The sequence below is a fragment of the Micrasema longulum genome, unplaced genomic scaffold (genome assembly GCF_059751315.1).
Source record: "Micrasema longulum isolate JH-2025_06_02 unplaced genomic scaffold, ASM5975131v1 h1tg000548l, whole genome shotgun sequence".
Classification (NCBI taxonomy): domain Eukaryota; kingdom Metazoa; phylum Arthropoda; class Insecta; order Trichoptera; family Brachycentridae; genus Micrasema; species Micrasema longulum.
Window position 1 is genome coordinate 890,047 of NW_028277744.1, and position 15,592 is coordinate 905,638.

Below are 15,592 nucleotides of genomic sequence, written 5' to 3' on the forward strand. Positions count from 1 at the left end.
TGGAAGTCTAGGCATTTACAGGGCTTATGACTTTTCATTGGAAGAATTGAGGAAATGTGGATGTTTAAACATAGGCAAAATGGTGAGTGTTACACAGTGTGTAATGTGGCCACTTAAACCAGCCAATGCCAGGTCAAAAGCCCTGTAAATACCGAGACTTCCATATCCCTTTAAAAAATGTTTTCCCTCTCTGTTGCAACAAATTTAGACCTAAATGACCATGTACTTCGAAAGGGAATTCAGCCTGTCTACAAACATTTGAACATACTCAAAATATTGTAAATAAAATTTAATTTGTGAATGGATTATAAAGATTATAACATTTATGCACAGCTCGTAAAATTACATAAAGAAGGCGCATGGTTAAAAAAAGGTTTAAAAAATTATCATAGATAATGTTAAAAATAAAAGATATGGTGGAATTTTTTATGGAGTCGAGAAACGAATAAAAAATAAACAGTTAGTTATTATAAATTTAATTATAAAAAAAATACAAAAAATATATGGCTACAAGAAGACTATATAATACGCTATAGTTATGATCACAATGTCGTTTTTTGCCTAAGTATGGAACTAAAACTTCGACGAATACAAATCAGTGATAGTAAGGCTGGTGGGCATAAGTAATGGGGGCGGGGATTTTGGCAACAGGGGAGGCAAAGGCCACCGGGGCAGCATAGGCTACAGGGGCGGCAACCTTTACAGCATGTCCCAAAGGTTCACGATGGACCACAGCGTTAAATCCGTTGTGGGGATCAGCGGTGTACTCAACAGTCCTCTTGAAACCGTCAGCATCGATCAGGGAGTATGATCCCTTGACTACATCTCCGTCCCTAGACTCGTGCTGGCTCTTGGAGTCTCCGGTCAGACCGTCCTGGATGTCGTAGGCGAATTTGTACTGGGGGTTGGGGTCGTAGTCGTCTACGGCGGCGTACTTGGCGACGGGGGCGGCGGCGGCGTATACTTGAGGGGCAGCGTATACTTGGGGGGCAGCGTATACTTGGGGGGCGGCGAATCCGTAGTGCGGTTGAGCAACGAGGCCGGCGTTAGCCGCCGCGAGCGTTGCGGTGAAAAATACGTACTGTAACATATATATATATATATATATATAATATTCTAATTTATAGTTCAATGACTGGAAATAAGAGTTATATAATATTTAGCTTGTTAGTTAATACATTTATCATTTATCATTATGACAGGCCGTGGCGCAGTTGGTGAGACGGCCAACTGTGAAACTGGCGTCGTGGGTTCGATTCCCGCCAGTTGCAAGAAGAAATACCTAGAAATATTTTTTTCTTAATTGGTCTGGGTGTTGTGGTGTATTTTTCATTACCTTCTTACATATCCCCTATATCCCATCTACTAACTGACAAGCCTCAAAATACAGGCTTAGCCGGTTATTTCTTTTATAATTTTTTAAAAAAACACTGTTTTTTCACAAATGAGGAAGTTCAGTGGTTTTAAAAAAAACATATATTAATTACGTTACTTCAAAAAAATAAAAAAGTTATCGTATTATTATTAGTATTATTTTATAAGAGTTTTGTATTTTTGAAATTACTTTACATGTGACGTTTCAAGTTCTCTTCCCCTTCTTTTCGATCAGTTCTGCCGATTGGTCCGTTGACGTACCGTAAACCGGAAATCTTCTCAACTTTTTTAACATTGGTTGATTCGTGTGAACTAGTGACGTCGCCTCGCTCAAAGTAGTTCAGTATTATTATTTTTATTTTTTTTACATTTTCAAATAACTTCGCCTCTACAATTAAACGTTCTAATTTTTACCGCTCAAGGATATCTTTTTTGTATCTAATTTCCTGTAGGGCTATACTTCTTCATTATTTAATTGAAATGCGTAAGAAAAATTAATTTAAAATAAATTGGTAATTTATTTTACTCGATAAATACGCAATCAATTTTAAAATTTCGTTTTTAAAAAAAAAACGAAAATCAAATAACACAATAAGAATTGTGTACTGCTTTACAAATGTATGGAATTTTAACATATTTTACTAAGACAACATTAGTAACATAACATACCTCTGTTTGTCGGCAGAAACACAATGATGAAAATAAAACTAAAAAAAATAGCTGCTCATTTTTAACGTAACTTTTTGTTATTCTAACTGGTCCAAAGGTGAATTTCTTAGTCGCAGTCGGTCAATTTGTAAAATGACACACAAAAAATATTTTTCTACACAGATTTTGGGTGTATATATATATATATAAATACACCGGAACCTCTTTTTACACAAAAGATACGCCCCACGCAGTACAGTGTAAACAAAACATCTAAAAAAAGTATTCCAAAGAAATAAAAACTGTGGATAACTTTCAACTTTCCTATTCACGATTTTGAGTCAAAACATGATTTATGAATTAAAACAAAAAACATGTTTACTGAAAGCCGTCGAGTCGAAAGCACCCATCCAAGATTTTTTTTATTTCACTCATATAAATGTATTCTTCAACCTCCTGGACACAGACAATTAATAGAAGAAACATTATTGTAAAGGGCGTTAAATTAAGAAAAGTCGATAAGTGATTTTATACAAAAAATTATTAATTTACATTTTTAAAATTTTGCATGCATTGTATAAACTGCATGGTGAAACAAAATATTTAAAAAATTAAAAACACTTCGTTTCTAACCATTCTTTATTATTTTTATTATTTTGAATTTTTGCAACAGAATGGGAATTTTTTTTTGAGAAGGTTATATGGAAGTCTAGGCATTTAAACGCTGTTATTGGCTGGTTTAAGTGTCCACTTTGGACACTGTCTAACATTCACCATTCTGCCTATATTTAAACATCCACATTTCCCTAACTCTTAAACCTGTCGACTTTTGTGAAGTAAAAGAACTTGAAACCTTTATTATGTGGGTGAGATTAGCCGGCTGAACCTTTTCACCTGCTATGCAACGCTTGAAAAGAATGAATATTTATGAAAGAAATAAATCATTTTATTAAAAAATATAACGTGACCCTTCCCTTGCACATATATCGTTGTCCATCTTTTAAAAAGGCGTATCACGAATTTGTTAATTTTGAGACGACTTTTTAAGAATTTGGAAAATTTTCGGCTTTAAAATAAATTTTAAAAAAAATATTACTGTATTTTAGTGGTTTTAAAAAATATGTTTTAAGACATTATGATGCCGATTTATTTCATAAATATAACTTAATTTTATTAAAATATTCATAACTGAGTTTTGACAGAAAACGAGATACGCCTTTTTGAAAGATGGACGACGATATCTCTGCGTAAGTAAAAGATCGATGTAGAGAATGCCAAAAATGAGTAGTATTATTGTATAACTATTACGCATTGTTATACAATGTTTTTTTTGTTCTAGTTTCAGCTTCACAACGTGTTATTCCAAAACCGTGTAAAAAATCCGTGCAAAAAGAAGTTCCGGCGCACTCATCTTATTTTACTATTTTTTGTATTGTAATGCTTCTTACCTTGAAAGCCATTACCGTGATGTACAGATCGAGACTTAGAACCAAACTGACGCAGCATCTAATCACCTCTCTTTTATATCCACTTCGATCCTCTCCTTGACTTCACAATATCTTCGGATAATTTCACAACAATTTAAATGTAAACACACTGCGCACAGTCCATTGCGCACACCGCATCGTGGAGAACACACGATCTTGGATTGTGTTTTTTTAATTGCCTTTTTGTTTAACTATGAAGTAATAGGTAATACCGGAAACCAGACACTTGCGATCATACCAATAGAATTTCTCACACTTAATAAATTGTTAGTTATCGAAAGACGTGTAGCTAAATAACTTCTCTAAAAAATCCTTCAAAGTTAATGAAAACTTTGAAGTGTTTTATAGAAATGAGAGGAAACCACAAATTTGAAATTACCAGACGTCGCGAAAGCGTTCATCGCTTTCGCGAAGTCTTCGAGACTGCTATGTTTATAATAAAATTGAATGTATTTCTACATACCGATTTTTATAATTTGACGACTAGTATATTATACTGTATAACTGTCGATATTTCAAAAATAGCCACAAGGGTAAAATCGATCGATAAAATTTGAAACAAAAAGTCAGTTCCATGTTTTCTGTTAAAAGTTTAACTTAGCCAACGTACAAATGGTGATTTCTTTGTATTTTTTCAAAGTTAAAATTGTTTCCCCAACTTTCAGTATAAGATAAAAAAAAGTTTACAGAAAACGTTATTTCTTGATTTCCTTATTCTTGTATTTTTTAAACATTTATGACCGATGTAGCATACTGTATACGTACCTAAAAAATGAAAATAAAACGAAAAAAAAACGTTTTTCATTATTTTTTCCAGTATCTACATAAAAAAACATACGCACATATATATTTTAAAATGGGACGTGGGGGGTTAAAAACACTTTGAACAGCGAGCAGGGTAACTGAAAATAAAACAGCCTTTCTTCTTTGGCATTTCACGGTATTGGCCCCAAGTATTTTAACATGTTGGAACCTGTCATAAAGACGTCCGTCTTTTGTTGAAATGCATATAAGAAAATGGCGAGCCGGTGGATACAATGTAGAAATTTTATTGATTATGTATCGTTATTTATTATAATATATTTATTTTTTACTTTTATAATATAAAAAAAACTATTGAAAGTTGGTCTTAAGTCTCATCATATTTTCCCTTTCCGCACCCAGTGGGCACTGTATCGGTACTCCTATTGTACCATATCAAAAATAGTCTTGCGCTTTAGGTCCAGTCTAGGGACTGAATATTTACAGTACAATCGGGTTGTGGTACGATGGCTAGTGTCGCGAACTATCGGATCAAAGGACTGAGGTTTGAAACCCGCTCTTCCACAACTTAATTCCAATGTTCTAATACTTAAATATTCACAACTCTTGAAAATAAAAAAATAAAAATTCAAAAAAATATAACCTAAATATAAAAGCCATATCATCGAAATTATTGTAAATTACGAATTAAAAGGACTGTTAATTTTTAAATTTATTTAATAAAACATAAATTATAAATTATTTTTGTGAAGGTACAAGTCAATGAGTTTCTTTTGGACTAGTAGTTGGATGATTTTAGTGGTAGTAGGAATGGGGGGCGGCGTAGGACAGGGGGGCGGCATATGACAGGGGGGCAGCGTATTTAGCGACGGGAGCGGCATAAGCCAGAGGGGCGGCGTACTTAGCGACGGGAGCGGCATAGGCAACGGGGGCGGCAACCTTCACAGCGTGTCCTAGAGGTTCACGACGGACAACAGCGTTGAATCCGTTGTGGGGATCAGCAGTATAGTCAACAGTCCTCTTGTAACCGTCGGCATCGATCAGGGAATAGGATCCTTGGACGACGTCTCCGTCCCTAGACTCGTGTTGGCTCTTGGAGTCTCCGGTCAGACCGTCCTGGATGTCGTAGGCGAAGTTGTACTGGGGGTGGGGGTCGTAGTCGGCATCCACGGCGTACTTGGCGACGGGGGCGGCGTAGCTCAGGGGGGCGGCATATTTGGCCACAGGGGCGGCGTAGGCCAGGGGTGCGGAGTACCCGAGGGGGGAGTAGCCTAGACCGGGCTGGGCGATGATGCCGGCGCTGGCCATGCTCACTACAGCTGCTAAGAAGAATAACTGAAATAGAGGAATTTTAATTATATAAATAAATAAAAAATGCATTTATCAAAATACTAATCAACCCTCTTCGTTCTGTGCCAAAACCATCCGCGCGTTACTGTGTTAGTGTTTAATACACAACCAGGAAATTACCGATTTTAAATCGGAAAAATTAAATAATTATTGCCAATTACTTCAATCATTTATAGTTGAACATAAAAGCAACAATACTTTGAATCTTATAACTAAAAGCACAAAAAATCATTGGCTAACGTCCGTTGTGAAGAGAGACCGTCTCTAAAAAAACCCCGAAAGCAACTGCGCAAAACTGGCGACTGGCGCACTATAGCAGTGGTACAGGTCACTTTGCTAATGGCCTGCGTCACGCTTGAATTTGTCTCTCTCGCTCCCGAATATACCTACGAGTATATAGCATCCAGAGTGAGACGTAAATAGTGTTTGAGGCAACAGTATATTCGGTACTCTTATATGGGTACCAGATACGTCACATTAGTAAACTTTTGAATGTATTAGTGATTCTTTTCTGATTTGTTACAAAATGCTTTTTCAGTGCCCTATGATTATTTATTATTCAAAAATAAATTATTTCATTCAATACGTAAATGTATAACGGAGGAATACCGACAATCTTAATCCAGTATTTAATATATATGGATATTTAAGTTCTTAGATGCAATATGTACTAGCTACGAATCACCGGGAGGAAGGGAGAGTTAAAGATGTACTTGAACGGGTTCATACGTAATCCACACCTACCCGCATTTTCACTAGAAAATGATTTTTGGTTTTCTTCTTTATCTTATTTAATTGAACAACAATATTTTGAGTTTGTCCAAATTTTTGTAGACAAGGACTGGATTCAACTCCCTGGGGAGCAGTTTATATTAACATATTACAACAGAGATGAAGAACATTTAAGAGAAGGTAATATAGAAGTCCAGGCATCTACAGGGCTTATGACCTGTCAATAGCTGATTTAAGTGGCCTGGGTTTAAGTTAAAGAGCTGAAACCTTTATTTATGCGGGTGAGATTCATCTAATTGAATTATTTCATTTACATACTAGGCAACGCCTGAAAATATTTTTTTTTCAATTTCTATACTTCTTCATGAACCAGGTAATTTATCAACAATATTTTGAGTTTGTCCAAATTTTTGTAGACAAGGACTGGATTCAACTCCCTGGGGAGCTGTTTATATTAACTTCACAAACATCAACAGATGAAAGAATTGAAGGAATATAGATGTTCAAATATAGGCAGAATGGTGAATGTTACACAGTGTGTAAAGTGGCCACTTAAACCAGCCATTGACAGGTCATAAGCCCTGTAGATGCCTGGACTTCTATATTACCTTCTCTTAAATGTTCTTCATCTCTGTTGTAATATGTTAATTATTTAATTGATTTTTCGCGTCATCATTTGATTCATCTCTTCAGTCAATATTTTTGATTTATAGAAAAATCTTGACACCTGAGAAATAATTCATACGGTGGGGTTAAGTTAATCAAAATGAACAAAATAAAAATATTTTTACGTTTTCAAATTTAAAAAAAATGTTTGACATATTTCAAAAATTGGTAAGAACTGGGATCTATCGTTTACAAAAAAAAAAAAAAAATAATTACGGTTTCTTTTTAACTTTCCCTTCCCAGTGATGTGTAGCTAGTACACGTTGCATCTAATAACTTTAATATATCCATAATAATAATAAATTTTTGGTTAAGATTTTTGTCATTCCTCCGTTATACAATTACGAATCAGTTAAAATATTTTTATTAAATAATTTATCCTTATTGTTAATGGGAAAAGCATTTTACCAAAAATCGGAGATAAATCACTAATACAATGGAAAGCTTACCAATGTGTCGAATGTTGCAGTGTACGTAGTAAAAGAGTAAAGCTAGGGTTTCCTAGGACAGCGGTGCCCGTATTTTAACGGCCGTAGTGAACGGTGATGCAGTGGACAGCCGTCGTAAAGGTGACTAGAGTGTGGTTTTCTAGGAAAACGGTGTTATCAACACCATTTAACACCGTTTTCCTAGAAAACCACTTTCTAATCACCTTTACGACGGCTGTCCACTGCATCACCGTTCACTACGGCCGTTAAAATACGGGCACCGCTGTCCTAGGAAACCCTAGCTTAACCCTATTATATAATTGTCTCACACACTGTTTACGTCTCACTTTCGATAGTACAGGTATATTCAGGAGCAAGAGAGACAATTGCACGCATCACACGCGTGAGTCGAAAGTTTCTAGTATTTCTCCCAGACGCCAGTTAGTGGCTGGTCGACTTTCGTCAGAAGCAGTTCTTTCGCTCACGCTGGGAGCATGAGCTATGGTTTTTTCATGTTTTTAGCAATTAGATTTAAAATATTATCACTTTTGATTTCAACTATAAATAATTGAATCAATTGCTTATGAATATTAAATTTTTACGATTAGAGAAACTGTATGAAAAAGCTGAAAGATTTGATAATGGGAGCAAAAATGAGTGGTATAACTATTAATTGTCTTTTGTATGCTGATGATGCCGTGCTTCTTGCTACCAGCAAAAAAGACCTGCAATTCTTGGTAATAAAAGTCTACGATGTATGCAAGCAAAGCTACCAGCTAATGAATGTTGATAAATCGAAAGTGATGGTTTTTGAAAAGGATGAAAATAAAACTAAATGTGAGATCAGTGTGAACGGAGATATTCTGAATATGCCCAAAAGCTGTAGACAGATAGTATTTTCTCTCTAAGGAGTTAATTAGATCGAAATAAGTTGCAACAGAGAGGGGAAACATTTTTGAGTACGGAATATGGAAGTCTAGGCATGTATGACGATAAAATGATATTATCTACAAACATTTGGATATTATGATAAAACTAACTGGTATAATTAGAAGTATAAAATTGGAAAACTGTTTTTAGGCGTGCTATTCTGAACTGCTTTCGCTGCACGAGAAAACCGTTTTTCTTGTGTATTTTGTATGTAAATACGTGAGATAATACAGCCGCGAGAGCTTTTGAAATACTACCCAGGCGTTTTGCCTAGTAGGTGAATTAGTTCAGCTGGGTGAATCTCACACTCACGATAAAGGTTACGGGTCTTTTACTTCACAAAAGTCAACCGATGGAAGAGTTGAGGAAATGTGGGTTTTTAAACATAGAAGGTGAATGTTATACAGTGTGTAAAGTGACCACTAAAACCAGCCAATGACAGATCATAAACCCTGTAAATGCCTGGACGTCCATATTCTCTTCTCAATAATGTTTTCCCTCTCTGTTGCAATATAACTCCAGTCTGCAAGCATTTTGACATACTCAAACATTGTTGAATGTTTTAATTTGCTTAAACAGTTTTTTCGCTTCGAGGTTATGGTAGGCTTATTGCAAGAGATCTCGGCTTCGATTCCCGACATTGTCGACATGGAATATTTATTTCAAAAGGTATTTTCACAGGGGAATACTTTATAGTCCCTGGACTGAGTTGGTGTATCAATACACTGCCCTATAAATTATTTACGGGAATGGAATAATAAAGGAATGAATCATTCATTGCGGATTTATTCCCGCTTTTATTTGCACGTTTCTCAGTGTTCTACCCTCTCTTCCTAGTTGTTTTACGGATTAGAAATATGTATTTTTTTTTTAAAGAAATATTTGCGTTCTTATGATTTACCCAAATATTTAATTTTCAGTGCCATTTTCAACGAGTTGTAAATAACTCACTATAAGAAAATGGAAATAAAGTTGGCGAACTAATTTATAATATGAAGTGTGTGTATTAAAAATGTGTTCATATGAAACATCCATTATAATAGAGTTATAACTCCAAAAAGCAGAATTTCTCGGGGGGTCAGAAAACTAAATAAAAATGTCTCAACTCTTTGAATAGTGATATAAAACGTATGACACGGCCGGCGGCCTCCGTGGTGTAGTGGTCAAGACGCTTGACTCACGCACGGAAGGTTCCGGGTTTGATTCCCGGTGAGAATACAATCATTAAAAATGTGATTTTTCTCAAGCCTGGGTGCTCTGTGATGTAATTCACCACTGTAATTAGGCCTCCTGGCCTGTTGTGGTGCAAAAAAAGTAAAATGTAATGTAAAGACACGTTCAATGTTTTTTTTAATACTAGAACCGTGGTAAATATTAATTGCAACATTGAAAAAACAATATAGACATTACATTTTCGGTAAAAGAATTCACTAGTCTTTGACTGATTTAAAGAGTTGTTTACTTCCTTACTGGCTTGGTGGTAGTAAAATTTATACCACTTTGAAAAGCGCTTTATGTTTATCTTTTCACTCTTTAAAGCAAGTCGATGTGTCATATTTTTTAAGTTGTTTTGAAATTGCTATAACATTTTTAAAGAACTTGATTGTAATATGTTTTTAATTTTTAATTTGGCGGCATTCAAGTAAATGTTAGTGTAGTGTGTTATACAGCTATCAAGCGAGTAAACCTCAAAGCTTGAAATATTTCATTTTTTAGAATATCGTCACCCTGACATGTAAAACTCGTAAATCCACAAATGGTCACATCCTAATTTATAAGTCCACAAATATTTAAGAACACAGGTATAAATTAATGGAGATGATGCTTAATATAACGTGAATTTGAAATCGCGTTCTAAAAATTATTGAACAACATTGCCTTGCAAAACGAGAAGTAGAGTAAAAAGGATTTACTGTTTCCGTCAATTACTCTGAATTCAAAGTTGCAAGTCACGCCCTTTCGCACTGCTTGATGTTTACTTAGCGTATACAAGGAAAAAAACTATTTCCCCCGAAACGCAATATAAGATCCGGAACCTATCCGGCATGGAACACTAGTCGAGGGTTTAGTGCCGCGTCTAGTGTATTAACATATATCAATGGTCAAAAATGATATTTTGGCGTTTTCTGTTGGGCTTTCTAATAATTAATAATGTCTAAAACTTGTATATTTGTATTGTCTTGAATTATCTTAAAAATAATATGTAAAAAAACTTCGCTACTGAAGTAAAAACAGTTTTTACTCTCCCCTGCGCAAAAGTAATTTTGAGACATGCGCGTTTTACAAGTTAGGTCGATGGTATTTTTGCGTTTCTTATTAGACCTCAAATAATCTAAATACTTGTATATCCGTACAGTGTTGCATTATTTTAATATACAAATGTATAAAAAACTTCTTTTACCCACCCCTTAAAAAAAATCACTTTGGGATTTATGAGTTTTATAAGTTAGGCCGCCGATATGACAGCTTTTTTTGTATTTTATTCTGTAGACAGATTTTTTGGAGATATAGCTCTATTTTATTGGATGCGCGTAATATTTACATTTGAGTGAAGTTTCGCCGTACTTTTAAAAACAAACGTGTTGTTATATCCAAGAAAACATTTTTATAATAAAACTGCGGGGAGCACCAAATTTCCTCGTTAATTATTTTCACAAATCCTCAGTCACCTCACTGGATCACATGTCACTGAATAATTAATTAGAAATCACTCTGCTTACCTTGAACGCCATTTTTGTTGGTTAGGAGTCGGTGGTGGAGTATGTTCTGTCTTGTGTAGTGAACCGTCCGTGTTATATACACTAACGATCACCTTGGGTTTCCACACTTACCCCCGTTTTTCCAACACTAGGGCGACTCGCAGGAGAACTTGTCCACGATAGACGAATACAACGCGACAAATTTGTAACATGATTCCTAAAATAAGTGTTTTGTATTATTCATACAAAGCTGCCGCATTGACATGTTTTGCAAACTGCTGCATCGACATTTTTTTATGCTTTTAATTACTTATATTGTATATGTATATAAAATCAATATATTGCTGCTTTTAATATAATGTGTCATTAATTTTGAAGATGTTTTTAAATTGACTTAAATATATTGTCTCATATTTCATTTAAAGATTATTCTCATCGTACCTTTGAATCCCATAAAATATGTATGTGTATATTTACGTTTTTCCATTTTGAAAATGTATTTTTTTTTTGCATCTGAGCAAGTTTTTCAGTATTTATATTAGTTCTTAACATTTAATTACTTTTACAAAAAAAAATCCATTTGTAAATACTAACTACAAACTTTAAATTAACTTTTTTACTTAAATTTAAATTTTTAAACAACTTCCATTTATGTTTTTTTCCTTCTCTTTTTTTGTACTTTCATTGATAACCTTACATATAATTATTATACAATATGGTTACTTCACTGGTCTATTAGAGTTAAGTCTAACTTTGTAAAATATAAAATTATGTAACTGTTCTGTATGTTTCCTGAATAAAAGAAAATACAAATAAAATAAAAAGCATTAATTTGGTGGGGAAAAATTTCCACATGTTGATAAATATTTTTATAAAATGATCTTACCCAAATTATTATTCATGTGGGCTTAGATAAGTTAGATCAGGTGATTTAGATATTATGACGTCATCGGTAATCATTTCGATTGTGATGTCATCAACATGGCTTTCTATGGTATCGTTTGTTGTATCAGTGCCGTACTGTTTGCATAAGAAAGTTGTGTTGCTGTTCGCCTCTTGTGGACAAATTAATTCAAAGAAAAGTGGCGGAGATACATTTCAGAGTCCATTGAGACATTACCACCGAACCTTACTGACGTTAGTCAGAATTCAGATGGTATCGCGCATTTTCTGGAACATTCGATCATTTTATCTTTATCATTGATTGATAAACGTCTCTATTATTTCCGGCATTAACTCACGTTCTTTCTTTATAACAATAATAGCCACACGCGTATTATACAAGTTTATAGCACTCAATCATAAAAATAACTTTAATTCTGTTATATCATAATAATTTCACTGTAAACCATATCACTCAATCAATATTCGTAATATTGCGATAAGTTTACTGTTACACATTTATGACTTAAAACTGTTGACCTTAAGTACACCATTGATCCTGGACGCTCTTTGTTTTTTTATTGTTTTTTAAAATATCTCAAAGGACATAAGAAAGTTTTTGAGATACACTAAATTTAAATTATTGTTGATGTATTAAAATCTACCATTACCATCGAGCCGGAGAATATTAAATCATCGCCGTTCAGGCAAAAATCACCAACCCAAAAAAACATCAATTTCGGAAAACACAATTTAAAAATTTGGAGATGAAGGAACAATCAGATTTTAATGTTTCGGGGGTTTTATGTCCACAACGTAATTCATTTATGTATATTTTTTAAATTTCACATTTAACATTTTTTTCCGAAATATATAAAAATATTTGGAAGGTTTTTAATGAGGCAAGGCGGTTAAGATATGTTAAAGTGACTTTTGCTTGTATATTGCGGAAAATATTGTAAATAATAATTATTATGTTGCAATTAAAATTTTATTTTTATTTAAAGAAATATTTTTTTAATTTTAAAAAAAAAATTTTATAATGTAAAATAATATAAAGTCACATGGTAAAAACACAAATAATTCGAATTTTCGCAACTTTTTTCTTACTCAGTTACCTTAGTGACGTTTGCCTCTTAAAAAACAAAATTTTACGCCTGAATAGAATATTTAACTCATAAAACTGATCTTTTTAGGGTTAGTAACCTTTAGGAACCTTTGCCTGAACGGCGACGAAATGACCTCTTGTTTATATATAAATTGCTCTAAATTGTTGTGTTTTATAAATTTTCGTCTCCCACATAGACTAATTAAACTATATTTTTTTATTCATAGGCATCATTATTGTACTAATTATTAATTGAACTCACCAATCACTAGCATGCAGCGGCTATAAAATATTTCAGAAGTTCAGTTTTTTTATTTTATTTGTTAATGGACTATTAAATTCAGCAAATTTTTTATTTTTGTAAATACATCGTATTATCAGCATGATTTTTTAAAGTTTTAAACCGGATATCCTTCACGGCTCTCATATCATTGGTTGGTTCACATGAACCAATGACGTCGTTCAAAGTAGTGCGTTTTAATTATAATATTTTTGATTATTTTTTTCAAACATTTTTTAGAAACTTTTCAGTACAGTATAATGCTCTTAATTTTTCCCAGCGCAAGAAAACATTTTTTCGTATCCAAATTTCCGTAGGGCTGAAGTTGTTCATTCTAAATCTTTAATTCAGTTTTGATTTAGATTTAATGTATACCCTACCGCTTATAATCAAGACATATGTTCCAGAAAAGAATCAGTAATTGCAAAATTTATGAATTATTTGAATTTTATTTTTGTGTTTTTAATTTTTATTTTTGTACAGTGATTCGTATTTGTATAATACGTATACAATTAAATTTGAGTAAACCGTGATGTTAAAACCTAAGTGTGTTTTGAAATAAATCAATTATAAAAATACGAAAATATAAATGCACAACTTTTCTAAAATGTACGAACATAATACCAAAAATATAATGGGTGCTTAAGACATCAAGGCCGAAGTGAAAATTTAGAAGTTTATGGCGATTATTTCATTAATATATTATTAAAAAAAATCATAGTGACGTCAAAAGAACGAGAAGTATGTACTTTAAAAAATATATTTGGTTAGTTAAACAGTACAGTAATATTTGAAAAAAAGAACCTTCTTCGAGAAGTTTCAAAAAGGTTTCATGTTATTACTTAGGACTCGACCATTGTCCTCGTGTAAGCAGCTTGCCCACCACATACCGCACACCGCATCTGAGGACATAAGTCTCCTTTGCGGTGCCCACATACACGGAAAATTTGCACGTTGTCAAACGAGAAAAGCTGCCCGAAAGAACTCTCTCAAATCTGGTAGTCTTAGCATCTTTGTACTGAAAGAAAGTAATCCAGATGTACATAATATGTACTTCATTGGATTGAGAAAAGAGGGAAGTGAATTCGTGTAAGCAGCAATTTATAGGACAAAACCTTGTTTCGATACATTATCACGAAGATAGACGGGCAGGCTATCTCCGTACAATGATTACCCTCCCTACCGCGCGCGGCCGCATTGTCCTCGTGTGAACGCGCATGTTCGGGACCTTATGACTACAGCGATTTGCTCGATGCGAGCGCGTCGCTCCCGCGTATTTTGCTGCCGAAAATAGAGGCAGAAAAAATCCCTTTTATTATGTAGTTCGTTTTTTAACAATTCCGATACATTTTGGTAAAAAATAAATATTAATTTTCGCGAACTCGCTCGTAATAAACGCAGTTATGTATTCATTTTAGCAGCGCTCACGTGTGGACTGCAGTTGAATTTTCGTATCGTCTCAGAGTTCTGTGGCCTTATTCTGTAACTAATTCGTTTCGTAAACGCATTCGGTCGTATGAGAAGAAACGAGAGTGAAAAACAATTTTGATTGCGTTAGAGTGAGATGGATACATGACGAACAAATCGCACCTTTAGGACGAAAACGACTCAACTAAAAAAATTAACTTTTTGGGAAACTTCAAAAGAAGAATGTAAATTGTGACACTTTCGTATTCTTTCGTCGATTGTTTCGTATTTTTAGAAGTAAGCACCAAATTTTGATTTTAAAATTATACCGAAGACATTTAGCTGTGAATCTGTGAAAAAAAGGCGAAATATAAATAAATTATTATAAGTTTAAACAAGACATTTATGTAATAAGTCATAGATGGAAAAAAAAACAAACAAACAAATGCAATTTGATAAATAAGATAATAACATTATTTTTATCAGGTAACCAAACACATTTTTTTATTTATTCACGAAATGACATAAACTTACATAAGTCACTAAGGCTATCGGTAAGTCAGAACGAAACAATCACAAAGCTAAATTGGTTTCAATATTTTTTTTAATAAAGTAATGTTGTCATTTGTATTGGAATAAAATCGACTCAACCGGCTTTCCGTCACTACATGTTTATCTGCGTCGCGTCCTTCACACGGCAATATAAACACAACACTAATAGCGTCGCTTCCGTACTGACACGGAACCTAAATTCTGAGTAACAAAGAGATCGATGTTACGGTTTTGTCCTATTCCTCCCGAATGTTGCATTTGTTGCAGAAAGATGGATAATGTTCATT

At 33.8% G+C, this 15,592-nt stretch overlaps 1 protein-coding gene across 5 annotated transcripts in view; it reads right to left on the minus strand.

Annotated features, from left to right (window-relative positions):
- Positions 1 to 15,592, minus strand: part of LOC148280716 (larval cuticle protein A3A-like) — an 83,475-nt gene that overhangs the window by 45,873 nt on the left and 22,010 nt on the right. The window contains exons 1-2 of one of the 5 annotated variants that reach the window (XM_088227922.1): positions 11,098 to 11,184; positions 4,967 to 5,606 (exon numbers count right to left, since the gene is read on the minus strand). The exons of 2 other annotated variants lie outside the window; for them this stretch is intronic. In XM_088227922.1, the coding sequence (XP_088084048.1) occupies positions 5,067 to 5,606; positions 11,098 to 11,109 (552 nt within the window). In that variant the 5' untranslated portion in view covers positions 11,110 to 11,184 and the 3' untranslated portion in view covers positions 4,967 to 5,066. Of the gene's footprint in view, positions 1 to 518; positions 1,082 to 4,966; positions 5,607 to 11,097; positions 11,185 to 15,592 lie in introns of those variants that run through there. 2 more of the 5 variants (XM_088227919.1, XM_088227918.1) reach the window with 2 other exon arrangements.